At 46.4% G+C, this 15,303-nt stretch overlaps 1 protein-coding gene across 3 annotated transcripts; it reads right to left on the reverse strand.

Annotated features, from left to right (window-relative positions):
* Window positions 1–1,445: 1,445 nt before the first annotated feature.
* On the reverse strand, window positions 1,446–12,743 carry PFDN4 (prefoldin subunit 4). 3 transcript variants are annotated; one of them, XM_045082058.1, is made up of 5 exons: window positions 12,590–12,743; window positions 6,620–6,727; window positions 5,267–5,407; window positions 1,963–2,089; window positions 1,446–1,599 (listed from the first exon to the last, which is right to left on the reverse strand). In XM_045082058.1, the coding sequence occupies exons 1-5, from the start codon at window positions 12,731–12,733 to the stop codon at window positions 1,529–1,531; spliced, it is 591 nt and encodes a 196-aa protein (XP_044937993.1). In that variant the 5' UTR covers window positions 12,734–12,743; the 3' UTR covers window positions 1,446–1,528. The 3 variants fall into 3 exon arrangements, with proteins under 3 accessions (XP_044937993.1, XP_044937994.1, XP_004759937.1); XM_045082059.1 differs by lacking the exon at window positions 12,590–12,743 and adding an exon at window positions 11,890–12,078; XM_004759880.3 differs by lacking the exon at window positions 1,446–1,599 and having other exon boundaries at window positions 1,689–2,089; window positions 12,590–12,742.
* Window positions 12,744–15,303: the final 2,560 nt, after the last annotated feature.

Genomic DNA, 15,303 nt, shown 5'->3' on the forward strand with positions numbered 1-15,303 from the left:
GCATCCACATAGCACCCCTCTCCAGCTCGGAAACAGACCGACTTTAATTAACTGCATCTGGAGTCCAGTTGGGCTTGGCCAATGGTGGGCACCAGCTGGGTTTTGGAGGGACAATGAGGCTGGCGGTCTCGTCTCCCAGACCTGTCCCCGCAGGGTTGTGGTAGGGGCTGGCTGGGTCCTGCTTCAAACAAAGACAGCCCTTTCCTGAGTTCCAGAGGGAAGGCAGTGGCTGCTCCCTCCTCAGCCTCCAAAGGTACACAGCCCTCCTCGTGGTTGCCTGCACCTCTGGAGTCTTGGTGAGAGTTCCCCCAACTCTAATCAGAGGGTCTACCTATCTCCTGCCGTAACCTGACAGTATATGGCTCTAGTCTCTCCTCTCTGAGCAGTAACCAAATGTACACAGGAAAAAATATCCTCGTAAGAATCATTTTCTACAATCTGAGTATCAGTATTTGGGAACATTCAGAAGCAGCAATTTAGAAGTTTGCTTTTATGTCTTTAAGAATTTTAGAGTTACATATTTTCTCTTTAAGCCGGAATCGCTTCTAAGTATTTAACCAAAATATGACATGCAATGTTTAACCTTGAAGGTTAAAAAGTGACCTAAAATTATGTATACCTAGTATCTAAAATTATGTATACCTAATCCTAGAAATAGCCCACTTTTTATTATGAGCCTTCCATTTGGTCTTTTGGTGTATTAGTGCCATCTGCTGGAACATTAAGAAAATTAGGTTGTTCCAAATCCCCAAACAGGTAGGGGTACAGGGCAGAGAGGGGAAAATAGTAGGAGGGTAAATGTACTCTTTAAATATGTAGTTGCTTAGGGCACCTGGGTGGCTCAGTGGGTTAAAGCCTCTGCCTTCGGCTCAGGTTATGATCCCAGAGTCCTGGGATCGAGCCCTGCATCGGCTTTCTGCTCTGAGGGGTGCCTGCTTCCTTCTCTCTCTCTCTCTCTGCCTACTTGTGATCTCTGTCTAATAAATAGATAAAATCTTTAAAAAAAAAAAATTTAGTTACTTAACTTCCACATCATTATCAGTATAAACCCCAGTTAACTACAAAGCTCTACAATGAAGTTTAAAAATTAGAATAAAGAAAACCCTACATGTTTCTTGCTCTTGATATTTCTTGGTTTCTAAAATATTCTGCCATTCTGCTCTATGTATGAAACTCAGCACGCCCCAACATGTCTCAACACTGCCTGGTTCTTTTACCACGACCCAGCACACTGATGTATATGCAAGAGGCACATGCAATATGTCTAGATATAACATGCATTACGTATATACAAATGCAACGTGTACTTATTTTTAGCATCTCACAGTTTTGGTGGTAGAGTGAGGAGACAGATGCAGGATGGGGTCTTTCGTTTCTTTTTCATTTATTTGACAGACAGATCACAAGTAGGCAGAGAGGCAGGCAGAGAGAGACAGGAGGAGGAGGCAGCTCCCTGCTGAGCAGAGAGCCCGATGCAGGACTTGATCCCAGGACCCTGAGATCATGACCTGAGCCGAAGGCAGAGGCTTTAACCACTGAGCCACCCAGGAGCCCCGGATGGGGTCTTTCTAAAGTGCTTTCGCCACCTCCAAACAGCAACTGGAAGAGACATATATGGACAGTATGACCCAACTGTTCAGAGTTCTCATAAAAACTGCCACATGTATTCTAAATAATATAGAAACGTAAAAGGTTGCTTAACTGATTTTAATAACATGACATAAAGCCCCTACACTTGATAGAATCGTTATGCAAAATACATAGATGAATACTGTCTTCTCTTAAAAATATAAAATAAATAAGCAAGACATGTGAAAATAGGCAAGTTTCCATTAAATAAATGAAAATTTTAAAAAAAGAAACTTTTGCTTTCCATATCATTTGAAGAAGGGAAATTATCATTTTAAACAATATTCAAGTTTATTAAACAAATTAAAAAAAAAGTATTATAAAATGTTTAACTGTCATCAGCTTCGAGGTTTATGTTGCTCCCAAATTTTGCATATAACTGAACTTTCAGATCCGCTAACACTCGCTGAATTGATTCCACTCTGGCTTCTAAGGCGTCGATTTCTTCTTGCAAATTTTTCTGGGGGAAAAAAATTGTTTAAATTAATTCTATTCAGTGCATGGTTTCTGAGCATCTGGGGATGAAATAATATTTGGGAAGAATTTTAGGTCAAACTTTCTAAACTTGGGACAGGCGGCTAAATAACAGCGATCATTAAATCTAAACCACGGCCATTTTTAATTCATGATTTATACTTGCTTATTATAGAATAAATCAAGCCCATCGGTTTTTGCTGATTTATAAAACAAAATGGATAAGAGAAAATTAATTCCTAAATCATTACACCCTAATGAAGAAAGAACTTCTATACAAACTCTCCTGGTAAACAGTTTTATCACAGGCCTGGCTTCTAACAACTTCTTCCAACTTCCCACAAAAATAACTACAAAGCTAGAAGATACAATAAAAACTCACACGGCCACCAATAATTAAGAATAACAACTTACAGTGAGAATCTGGGAGAAATGTTCACAACCGGGAGGTCCCTGGAACTACTCTGAGAGGGAATGCTAACAAGAGCCTCGTCTGGGACTCAGAGCAGCGCTGCCCACGTGAAATGCAGGGAACGTCAGAAGTTCTTTCCTGGCCAGGATCAAAAAAAGGATTTCTTGGGATGCCCGGCTGGCTCAGTTGGCTAAGCGTCTGCCTTCCGCACAGGTCATGATCTCAGGGTCCTGGGATGGAGTCCCACATTGGGCTCCCTGCTCAACGGGCGCCTGCTTCCCCCTCTGCCTGCTGCTTCCCCTCTCACACACAAATAAGTAAATAAAATCTTAGAAAAAAAAAAAAAGAAAGAAAAGAAGAAGGATTTCTCCTAAACATGACCAAAAAAACCCGAAGTTGCACAAACGGCATATCCATCACTATCAGGAAGAAGGCAAGAATGCCTAGCACTGACAGTGTTACTCTTAGAAATCTGGCTGACGAATCTCAAAAGTATGGCCCCCAGATTACTTGTCAACTCGTTAGAAACACAAATTCTGGGGCTGCACTCCAGGTCTCCTGATTTGGAAATTCCTGGGATGTCAGTGACTGGAATTTTCAACAAGCCCTCCGGGGAACTGTGATGCATGCTAAAGGCTTGAGAACCACAGCCATAAGAAACAGAAATAAGACGTACGACTACTAGAAAGGAGATAAAACTTCTTCAGTTCATGAGTGAAATTACAGCATGCCAAGAAAATGATCTTAAAAGCACAAGTCCTATCAGGTATCACTCATTTCGTCAAAGCTCCTGAAAGGCTCCTCTTCACCTTAGGGCTGGGTGAGCAAATACTGCGGCCCACGGGCCAGCCCTAGCCTGATGCTTGTCCGTGCAGTCTTCCCGGAACACAGCCACGGACATGTGTTCACACGTCCTGCTTTCATGGCGATTGTGACCGAGACGGGGGGGTGGGGGGGGGTCCCAAAGCCAGAGACCCCTGCCGCCTGGTCTGACTCAGAGCGTTTGCTGACCCCTGCACAAGTCATCCATGTATCAACTCAACTGAGTTCTTCAAGATGGGGCCATACTTTCAGATGCTCCCAAATCTGCAGCAAATTAGACCTTCACTTAGTTGTGTTTGTGTGCCATGATCTTTTTACGACCATTTACACACGAGCATCCCGCATCAGCCTGGAACACCCTGCCCCCCACCCCTGCACCGGTGCCGGCAAGCACCCACTTGCTGTAGCGTCGACTCCTTCCTGGGGAGCCCCTGCTGCCCACGCGTGCTCCTCCGCTCTATGTCCTTCCGCACCTCTAGGCCCAACCACCTTCCGCCCATTGCTAGTCATGCCTGCTGAAGTTCCTCTTGGCAATTACACCATCTACTCCCCGCAAGCTGGCACCAGGCCTATTTCGTTGTCCTCCCCGTGCCCTGGCTCATGGCAGACCCTGACAGAGAAAGCACTCAACAAATACTTCTGGAATGAAGGAGCGAATGAATAAAGGTTCACTAGCTGGGGGGGGGGGGGGGGAGGACCCGGAGGGCGGCATGTCCACAGTTCAGACAAAAACCATAAGCCAGCTTGAAATACTTCCCACAAGATAAAAACAACAAAAATTTTAAAAAATTTAACACAGGTTAAAAAAAGAACAAAATTATAAAATTTTACTGTGGAAGAAAAGATTTACACAAGGGGAAGCACCAATGTTTCTGCATAAAGATTTAGGAGTAAAATTGTTAGTTCTTCCCACAGTATATTAAAGATAGGTTTAATTCAGATGAATTTTTGCTTTCTATGACATTTGAAGAAGGAAGACTAACACTTTAATTAATATCCAGATAAATTAAGCAAACTGCAAAAGAATCAGAAAATGTTTGATTGCCATCAGCTTCTCATGCACAATGTGACTGCTCCTTTCATAGACAGTTGAGGGCGTGTGAATTGGAAACTAATTTCACAGCATCCCTCAAATGCCTCAGATGTCATCAATAAACCCATACTCTGACCCAAGAATGACACCTGTCTGATTATTTCCTTAAAAGAATGTCCTAAATATGAAAAAGACTCGGGTGTAAGAATGCTCACTGCAACGTTCCTGTAGGAAGATACTGGAAACAAATTCATGTTAACAGGAGGGCAGTGAACAGAATTGGTGTCCACCAGCATGACCTTTAACGATTGTCAAAAATGATGTTTTTAAAGCATGTGTTCTTGGCCCAGAGCAGGCCCCCGATACGGATTTGCTGGGCAAATGAACATTAAATAGAACGAGAAAGTACTTCTGGTGGGAGGCTAACTGACCAAAATGTGAAGCAAATCCACAGAGAAAAGAGAAGGTGAAAACATAAAAGAGCCAATGAGAATGTTCATTATGGATGATTACCTTGGGCAATAGGATTAAGGTGATTTTCCTTTTCTACCTTATAATATTCTGTAGTTTCCGCATAGTTAGAGCACGGGGTCTGCAATCAAAAGGCCTCTCCCTCTGTGTCACCTTGGTAAGTCCCCGGACCTTTCTCAGCTTCTACCCCTCAATTCTAAACTGGAACCAATTCTAAACTGGAACCAATTCTAAGCTGGAACCAGGTCTCACAGAGCCCTTGTGAGGATTAAATAAGATCACCAAGGCTTCTCACCCCACACGTGGGATGTCGTAAAAACCCACGGAGTAGTAGTACGTCGCACACATTGCTACACTTGGAATTAGCCGGTTCTGTATAAAATGCACACCCTAATGGGAGTGTGAGCCTCCCTCACCCAGCATACCTTTGCTTCTTCTAACATTTCCTGTGTTTCTTCTTGAGAATGACTAATGAAAACATCACCAATTTGATAAGGTATCATTAAGCAATCATCATCTGCAAGCATGATGTCCTCACAAGCATCTTCCAAATTCTGGAGTTGTTTCTAGAAACACAAAACAAACGGCAAAGAAAAGCACACTCAAAACTCCCTGTTAGGGGCAAGAAGCCAATTTTTTAAATTATTTTTATTAACCTAAGGTACTGTTTGCCCCAGGGGTATAGGTCTATGAATCATCAGGCTTACGCATCTCGCCGCACTCACCACAGCACATACCCTCCCCGAAGTCCATCACCCAGTCACCCTCTCCCTACTCCCCAAGCCCCCAGCAACCCTCAGTTTGTTCTGTGAGAATAAGACTCTCTTATGGTTTGTCTCCCTCCCGATCCCACCTTGTTTCACTTTTTTCCAAGAAGCCAATTTAATCTGGGGACACTACTTCTGAAAGACCCTTTTGCAAGTACCATCACACTAGCGTTAAGACTTTTTTACATTTCTAGATGGCGTTTCCTAAGGAAGCGCTCAAGAGCTAACTCATTGTCCTCAAGCTACTTCCAGACTGCTACGAGCACCTGTGGGGGACAGCAGGCCACTCAAAATGTCCTTCTCCCCTAACGGTTGCCACTTGGTGCATTCTGCCTTCCTAGGGTAGAACAGAAACAGAGCAAACCGCCATCTCTCAGCCTTGTCAGATGAGAGGCTGAAAGCAGCTACGAACATAAATCCCACCCACCAACCGCACTTGAACTGGACCTCAGCTCAGGGAGTCACACGAGGCGAGGCTGGGCACACAGGCCTGACGTGCGGGGCGGCCCCTGCTGGAGGTGGCAGCAGACTCTGAGATCCCTAGAAATGGCAGCAGGTCCATCGCCAGCCCCTTTCTTGGAGATGCAGTTCTGGGGCCTGCTCCCGGAGCCCCAGCCCAGGCCCACCCCCTCAACAAGCTCTAAGTTCTCACACAGCCCTTCAACAAGGTCTTCTTTCTTTAACTAACTGGATTGGATAACATCATCTGCAACAAAGAGCCCAAACACAATCACATACTACTGAATTCAGTTTTAAAAAGCTCTAGTATGGGCCAAATGGGTGGCCCAGTCCATTAAGCCACTGACTCTTGATTTCAGCTCAGGTCGTGATCCTGGGTTTGTGGGATCGAAACCCACATCGGGCTCCATGCTGGGCATAGAGCCTGCTTAGGATTCTCGCTCTCCCGCTCCCTCTGCCCCCCAACATCCCATTTCCATGCTCTCTCTGTCAAAAAAAGCTATAGTATAAAGACCTTTCCTTTTTCTTAAATAAGATGCACTTCTTTAATACCTTTTTAACTTCTATTTCCTCCTTCAGCTCTGTGATTCTACTCGTGTTCCGTGCAAATTTGTTTATCTTTTGTTGATCTTCAAAAGTAACGTTGACATCTTCTGCAGCCTGAAAAAACATTTTAATTTTTTAGCAGAATTAATTTTACTGGAGAAGTTATAGGTAAGCTTTTTCTCTGAAATAACTCAATAAACTATTTGCCCTTATAGAGTCAAGAATCAAAACAGGCACAGAAAATCACAAACAGAGGCTTTGTAAGTTTTTGCCCCACAAGCTCAAGATTTGTTCATACATCTGCCACCTCTTCTGATAGTCTATGGAATAATGCCTAAGCTACAAAAACATTTCAAATATAAACAATTAAGTCTTGAACCCTGCCAGCCAACTTTAGCCTAGAGCAGAAATTTCTTGAGTTAGAACATTCTTTCATCAAGATAACCCAGGGAGCAAAAATGACGTGGTAGTGATTTCTGGTAAAGGTTTCATACCAGTTTCTGCTTAGAGTTAAAACCTGCATGAGCTTATTGAAGCCATCAGAAATCCGACAGTTTCTAATGTTTAACACAAATGATATACTGGCTAGAGGGTTGTTAACGCATTTCAGGGGCTATATTCCATACATGATAAAAATTATATTTCTTTAATGTAGAACTTGTTACATGTCTTCATAGAAGAATAGGGATAGTATACCTAAGAATATATATAGTATACACAATATACAATAAAAGGATTAAAATCAAATGTTTAAAAATTTTAGTGCTTAAATGTGTAAATTAGAGTACTTAGATGACATACGGTATCTATAAAATCATAAAATAAAATTTATTGAGCTCTTATTATATATCAAGAACTTTCTAAGCACTTATCATCACTGTTACTCCTCCAATAAATCTTAGTAAGTAGGAACATTAGGAAGTAGCACCATTTTACAGATGGAGAAAGTACAGCACAGAGACGGTAAAGAATTTCCCCAAAGTCACACAGCCAGTAAGTGGTGGAATTCAATGTCCACCCAGGTAACCTGACACAGGAGCCCAGACAGGTCCACTAGCTCTTAGACACTGAAGGTGAGAATGCGTGTGGGCACGCAATCACACATATTTGTAAGTGTCAGCAGGAAATCCTTGGCTTTCATCAGTCTCAAAGGGGGACTGTATACTTTAAAAAAAAAAAAAAAATTAAATACCAGATTCTCCTTAGAGTTTCCCCTCGTTTCTAAAATAAGAACAAGAACACTTGATTATAATGTAAAGGAGAAAAGAGAAGCTTCAACAATGACTATTTTTGCTCTTTGCAATGTTTTACAACAACCACACCTGGTCACCCATGACCAGTCCCGTAAGAGGTGTACACTTCCATTTCTCCGGAGGTTGAAAGGCAACCTGTTGTGTCAAGCAAGACTAGCGCTCGGACAGAACACCCAGCCAGACACCCAGCTCTCAGCCCTCCCCTGACCGGGCTCTCAACACACAACAAACACTTAGACATGCATCAGGCTCAGCATCGGAGGCCCAGAGGACATCCTGAAAAAAATCCTTCACATCACGATACACATAGTTTTCAATGTTCAACCTTGTGCGTGATCTTTGTGAATCTGGAAGTCGGGAAACGCTGCACTGCACCAGAGAAACCAAAGGCAAGTCCATATTCAGATATCCTGGCATTCCGGTGATTTTGCCTATGTAAGAACTAGCAATTTCTGAAGCAAACAGGGAATGGAGAACTCTAAAGAGTTCCTGCTTGCCTGCAGAGTTTAAATACTGAGGCTCTGAAAACCTAAATATAGATTTATAGAAGCATTTGTCATCCTGAGGCAGAACGGGGTAACTCCCGTGAAAGCAAGTACCAGGAGGCCGGCCCGACACACAACGGAGGCTAATATATTCTTCCTGAATTTGAATTAAATCCTGCTTGATCAGACTAACATACACACGTTTCTGAAAAGGTATGGAGGAATGTGGCCACCTGTTCCTAACTTTCCAAAGCAGGCGTTTCCTGTCCTAGCCTCACTGCACAGCAGCCCCAGCATGTACTTGGGACCCGGAGCCTTTTTCCTTAACGGTGGTTTTCTCGCTGGGGATTACGGGCTACCGTCGGCGTGTGAAGTCCGTGGCTAACTGCGTGCCACCCAGGGCGGCTCTGTTTAGAGCAGAAAGTGAGAAGTCAGCATCTTCCATGACTAACGCCAGTGGCTTGTTTTCCGCTCACTGTTCTGGAACACTCCTACACGGCGTGAAGCTTCATTTTGGCGGGGAGGGGCTAGTTCTTTTTGTTTTTTTTTTTTCCCCCAAAGATTTTATTTATTTATTTGACAGACAGAGATCACAAGTAGGCAGAGAAGCAGGCAGAGGGGGAGGAGGAAGCAGGTTCCCCGCCAAGCAGAGAACCCAAGGCAGGGCTCGATCCCAGGAGCCTGGGATCATGCCCTGAGCCAAAGGCAGAGGCTTAACCCACTGGGCCACCCAGGCGCCCCGGGGCTAGTTCTTAACTGCGGATGCGCAGACACTAAGAAGTCCCTTTACCCCCTGAACATGTGTGCAGCCTGGCATGTCTTGTGTGTATGTTACTCTGGCACAGTCTTCACAGTTTTTCTCAGATCCTCAAGGGGATCTACACCCCAAAGGTTAGGGACTCCTGTGTTAAGAGAAGCCAGATGTACTCACGGCTGCTCACAAAGTCACGAGAACTCAAAGAGGAAGGAGGGTTTTGTGTGTGTGTGTGTGTTTTTCTTTCTTGACACAGCACAGAGTGGTTGAAACAGTACTGGATTCACATCCAAAGCAAGCAGGAACTTGGACAAATTATTCAATTTTTTGTAGCCAACTCAGGCTTATTACTTGTAAAATGGGGGCGATAGTTCATCCCACATTGCAGGGGAGATGAAATGAGCACTTGAGGATGGAGTCACCTTTCAGTCAACGAGTGCTGGCTGCTTTCTTTCCTGAGCAATGTTTACCAAAAAGTCATTACAGACGAAGAGCAAAGATCTACGAGAAAATTCTGCTAGGCCAGGGAGAAATATAACTGCTCAAGATTCAAAGTGGAAATTAAAATTCCCTGGACCCCGACTGTACCCTTTTTTTCAGACTCAGCATCTTACGGGATTCTAAGAGGAAAGCGAACCACACTCAGTCTTGCCCCACTGGGTCTTGGCTATTACCAGCAGAATGCGGACTGACAGCGGAGTCCATCGGTGAATTAAAAGCCTAGAAGGAAATTCAGGCCACTTTCAGTCTGCCTTTATTTTTGTTTTTTGAAGATGTCTGCCAAGTCTCCATGGTATGAAATTCCGCTTTGTATTTTTATTCACTTTTCACGCCCACAGTGCAGTCATTCATTTAACAACTACTTGGTAAACGCCCCCCATATTCCAGAGAGCTGCTGCCACAGGCCAACCTTCACGAAGGCCTGGCAGCGTACATTCTAGAGAAGGTGGCGGGCAGAAGACAAGGTGAAAAAGATGATACACGTGATGAGGAACGCGAAATAGTACAAGGGCCGCAAGTGCTGGCAGATAAGGCGTGAAGGCGGCTTCCTAGATGGGGTGTCAGCTACGGCCTCTCCGGGGAGGGACCTTCCGGGGAGGGACCTTTGTACTCAGGATCGGGGACTGAATCAGACACAGTCCTCTGCTGGCCAGCAACCAATCCTTGGAAAGCAAACCTTTGGCGAGGAGAAGACTGAACATTCTCACCAGAAAAGCCATGACCCACTGGGGCGTAAACGTTACAAACGCGAAATATCCAAATTGCAAACGGTTTTTATTAAACTCACAAGGCTATCCCCATAATTCAGGCTCACTCACTGACATGCCTGCTTGCTCCCCAGGCAGGCAGAGGGCCGGCGTGTACGTGCAGTTAACCCATCAGAAATTGTGCACAGCACTGGAAAACACCTGCAGGAGGCTGGCGCCTCTCTCATGGCAATGTCTTACTAAGATAAGGAAGAAAATTCTCAGGCTCTGGCTGCCACCCACCCCTCAATATGTTCATTTACTATCTTGGCTCAACCTCCCCGGATTCTCTGCCGGTCTGGCCACCCTTTTTTTAAACACCCGGGGTCTCCGTGGGTGATCCTCCCCCTCTCAAATGCCTCCTCCCTTTCCACGTTCCCTTCCCCTCCTTAGGTCACCATATAGATCACACCTTCTCGTGAAAGCGCTCTCTGGTCACCAAACAGACCTTACTCCAGCCCTCACGTCAAGAGTCCTTTTTTCATAGTTCTTAACAGAGCTGGAAATTCTAGTTTTCTGTGTGACTATCGAGTAATGCTTGCCTCTTCCCCAGAACTTTAAGTTCCCCAGTGCTATGAGGATAAGGGGTAGAAGCATTATTATTGCTCACCAGGGCTCATCACCTAAATCTGAAATTGTGCCACGGTACCTGCTCAAGAAGTTTGCCTAGTGAATGAAAATACGTTGGTAATGAAAAGTTTTGCCAAGTCCAAGGTTCAAATCGTGTCTCTACCATTTCTTCAACCTTTCCTTCATCTCTCTGCACTTCTGTTTGTATACCTGTCAAATGGGGGTTGGGGAGCCAACTAGTCCCATCTACTGAATGAAACACCGTCACTCACAAAGGGCCCAATTTAAATACAAAAGAGAGGTGGGGTGAATCTCACCAAGTTTCCTACTCATCTGAATCCCCTTAACCCTGAGCCCTACCCCAGGACTCAATAGGAATTTGTAGATGACAGACCAATAATAGCTTGAGCAAATCACCCCGGGTTTGCCTGGGGCCAGGAACCCTACAACAGAAGTAGGGGGCTCAAACCATGCAAAGTGCTGAGTAGGAGAGCCACGGAACTGGAAGCTGAAAGCAAGCAAGTCCCTCTGGGCAGGGGGCTCTTTGTCAGACCTGCTGCAAGTTAAAAACACAGGCTCTAGAGTCAGAAAGGATGTGCTCCCTTTAAACCTCACTTTGCCTGTGTACTTCAGTCGTCTCATCTGTAAAGTAAGGATGCAAGCAGTTTCGGGGGGTAAGACTAAAACAGGCACACAACTCTGGTAGACCCGTGCCTACCCCGCACCCAGGGAAAAGAAAAGCCTCGGTTACTCCCAGATGCTGTTAGTCCCTTGCCCCAACCCCATTTTGCTTTTCTTCTCTCCAGGTATTTTTAAGCACTTGTGTGCACACCCGCTGAGTTACAAGCTGTCCGCAGGAGTTCGACCTGCTTGGTAGGATAAAAGGTGGGCTTTGGGAAAAACAAAATTAAAACCTGAGTTTGAACTCCAGCTCTGCTATTAGCTGAGTCATTTTGAGGCCACCAACCGCTCTGTTAAGTTTCTCCATCTGTAAGGTGGGAGGAAACCGCGTCTCTGCGAAGTCGCTGGGAGCCTCAGAGGGGACAAGCAGGCGGCTTCTCGGCCCCGACCCGTCGTCTACCCTCAGTAGAGAGAGTTTCCGTCTGGAAGCAGGGGGACATCGAGTGTGGATGTGGGCGGCTCAGCGCTGGACACCAGGGCTCCGGGGCCAAATAACCTGGGGGTGCTGTGCTCCTCACAGCTGTGTGACCTTGGGCAGGTGACTCCACCTCTCTGGGCCTCCGCTTCCTCATCTGCAAAGCCGGGAGCCAGCAGCACCCCCGCCTGTCGACTGGCGAGGCGAAATGACAAGCCAGGTAAAATGCAGCCCGGGGGACCTTCGGCTTCGCCCACCGCCACGACAGGGCCTGGGCCGCGGGGTCCTCAGGCTCTCCACGGCCGTCTTCAGCACCGCGAGAGGCGACCCAGAGGTCCCCGACGGTCCCGGCCCGCACGCCCCGCCTCGGCGGGCCGGGGGCCTGAGAAGACGTCCAGGGAGCGGGGAGCGGGGAGGCCTCGCCGCGGGGCCGCCCTGAGGGCCGGCGGCCTCGGCCCCCGGCCCCACGCCGGGCTGCAGAGCCGCACAGCCCAGGCAGCCCGCGCCCGGCCCCCGACTGCCGACCCCCGTCCGCTAGCCGAGCATCCCGCTCCCGGAGCGCCCCACTCACCGCCTTCTTCATGGTGGCCGCCATCTTGGGACTGGACCACGGCGCGCGGCGGGGAGGGCCGCGAGGGCGCGCTCGGGCCCCGGGCCGTCCGTCCGTCGCTCCCTGCGGGCCCAGACCGCCCCTCGCGTGCGACCCTGTCTCCATAACCCCCCCTACTGCACCTTCGACCCGTGACTCTTACCGGTCGGGACTCACGGAGGAAATGTGTCCTGGAAGGACTTGGTACATGCCAATTAAAGGCACAGGCAACGCCCTGTGGGCCGACGGAAAGTGGGGGGTGTGGCGAACCGCCCCAGGGTCCCGCGGCGGACGGCAGGGGGCGCCCCGCGCGGGGAGGCGGGGGCCCGAGTGCACGGAAGGGAAGTTCCCTTATCAGTTCGGCGAACTTTGTGAGAAATCGGCATAAAAACAAATGCCTTGGCTCTAGGATGTGAGATGTATGTGCCCTGTTAATTCTCGGATAATATAAAGGAGGACGTACTCCTGTTCATTTATTCACCAATGTTATCTGAGTAATTCACCCTATACCCCGACACTTGTGCCTCCCCAATTTTTTCCTTTTCCTCTGTGTGTGTCTGTCTGTCTGTCTATCTGGATTCCTTTACACTCTTAACAAGTATTGAAGACTTCAAAGATCTTCTGTTTGCATAGGTTATATTCATCGACATTTCTCATTTTAAAGAAATTAAAACAGAATTTTAAAAAATATTAATTCACTTAATAAATAAACCCATTCCATGTTAATATAAGTAACATCTTAAATTATCTGAAATCTTGGGGCACCTGGGTGGCTCAGTGGGTTAAATTATATGAAATCTTTGGAAACTGGCATGGGCTTCTGAACACAAGGAAGAGGAAGAAGGATGTAAGTGCTGGGCCAGCATCCAACAGCGGGGGTTTTTGGTACAAGGGGCTCTGGGTGGTGGGGCTGTTCACAGAGACAGTCTCATAGCCTGGGAGAGTGTCGATTGATCTGGACAGATGCACAGACAGTGGGCTGACTCCCGGCCACCGTGGTTCGGGCTCTTCTCCTGACTCTGCATCTCACCCTCTCTGTCCTCTCCCCGAACCCTCTCCAGCCCTGGTGTCCTTTGCGCTGATCTGTTTCCTGGCAGGAGAACCAGTTCTATAAGTACAAATGGAGCCTTTCATGACTTCCATTAAGCATCCTCTCCTTTCCTTAAATTTGAGCATTCCCAACCTCGCTTCTGGTTTTTTCCCTACCTGTCTGGACCAATAAAAGAAAGAAGCTTGTGGTACCAATGGAAACCATTGGAGACTGCAGGTCAGGAAGGAAAATCAGCAGTCACCCCTTGAGAATACGATCTCCACTCAGGGTGACTGAACACATCCCCTAACACCAAGCTGAAAACTGGCCATCCATTGGCTGGATCCGTGATATGGTGTTTTGGGCTTTTTTGTCTGTTTGGGGTTTTTTGGACCCACACTGTATTTTTCTTTAATTGAACGAACATATGAAAATTAGGAGATTGTACTCAACAATATCAGATTTTTCCTTCTGCTTAAGTTTGTAAAATCAACGTCCTGGTGTCCGTGATTCTACGTACATTCCTGAATGACAGCTGTTGCTGGCGATGATTAGGGAAGAACTATCGAGTTCACGGGCCCTCTCCGGGGCCCCTACAGACCCCCACCTGCCTCATCCTTGTGCTTACCTGTCAGGCTCTCTGGGTATATGCACTTGTCTCCGGCCAGGCTTCTGTTCTAGCAGATCTAAATGGGTTTTTTGTGTGTACATGTGCTTGTTAGAACTCTGTACCATGCTAGATGCCTTTGCAAAAAGAAAGAGGAATCAGGCAAGTGGCAAGTGCTTCCCATCCAGAAGCTTACAGTTGGCACACTCACATATCACCACAGATTACATTCCCTCCCTGGAGCTGCAGCCCTAGAACCAGGGCTGAGGGGTTCTAGAGAGCAAGAGCTCGTGTCTGGCTGGAGTAGCCAGTGAAGATGCTGGAACTGGTGGCAGGCTGAATGGATCGGGAAGGGCAGCTGCTGGGATGCCTGGGTAGTACAGTTGCTTAAGTGTCCAACTCTCGGTTCTGACTCAGGTCCTAATCTCAAGGATGTGAGACTGAGCCCTGTGTTGGGCTCTGTGCTCAGTGTGGAGTCTGCTTGGAATCCCTCTGTCCCTGCCCCTCTGCTTTCTCTCTCTCCCTCTCTCTCTCTCTCTCTCCCTCTATGCCTAAAATAAGTCAATAAACCTTAAAAAAGGGGGGGAGCAGGTGCTGAAAAAAAAAAAATAGACAAAAGTCCTTATCGTCATGCAGGATACATTCTAGTGATGGGAGACAGACCATAATCAAAACATAGAAATGATTTATATAGTATGTCAGAAAGTGTTCTTACTGTGTTATTAATTAATTAATATGAAATTAATTAATTAATAAAATAATTAATTAATATGAAAGAACACTTAAGATAACATGAACACAAGACTGTGTAACTACCCGTAGGAAAACTTCATGAGGAAGAGACAAGGAAAGAAACGGTAAGTGTGTTGACTGGAAAATTGAGGGGGAAAACCCCTGTCACCCATCTGGTTGGATTGACATGTAAGCTAAAAAATTCTACAGACATGTCCTGGTTTAAGATTCTGTCACAAAAATAAAAAATAAAAATAATAAAAAAGAAAAAAGGGATTCTGTCACAGAGCAATGATGGGTCCATTTCATAGCAGTACGGGCCTGAGT

The sequence above is a fragment of the Mustela putorius genome, unplaced genomic scaffold (assembly GCF_011764305.1).
Source record: "Mustela putorius furo isolate JIRA1106 unplaced genomic scaffold, ASM1176430v1.1 tig00000592_pilon_pilon_pilon, whole genome shotgun sequence".
Taxonomy (NCBI): Eukaryota; Metazoa; Chordata; class Mammalia; order Carnivora; family Mustelidae; genus Mustela; species Mustela putorius.

Coding starts and splice junctions, on each gene's coding strand:
- PFDN4 (XM_045082058.1), bottom strand. CDS start 12,733: ATGGAGACAGGGTCGCACGCGAGGGGCGGTCTGGGCCCGCAGGGAGCG. Junction 5,408..6,619: donor AGGAAATAGAAGTTAAAAAG/GTATTAAAGAAG, acceptor TTGTGTTTCTAG/AAACAACTCCAGAATTTGGA. Junction 1,600..1,962: donor AAACCTCGAAGCTGATGACA/GTTAAACATTTT, acceptor TGTCTCTTCCAG/TTGCTGTTTGGAGGTGGCGA.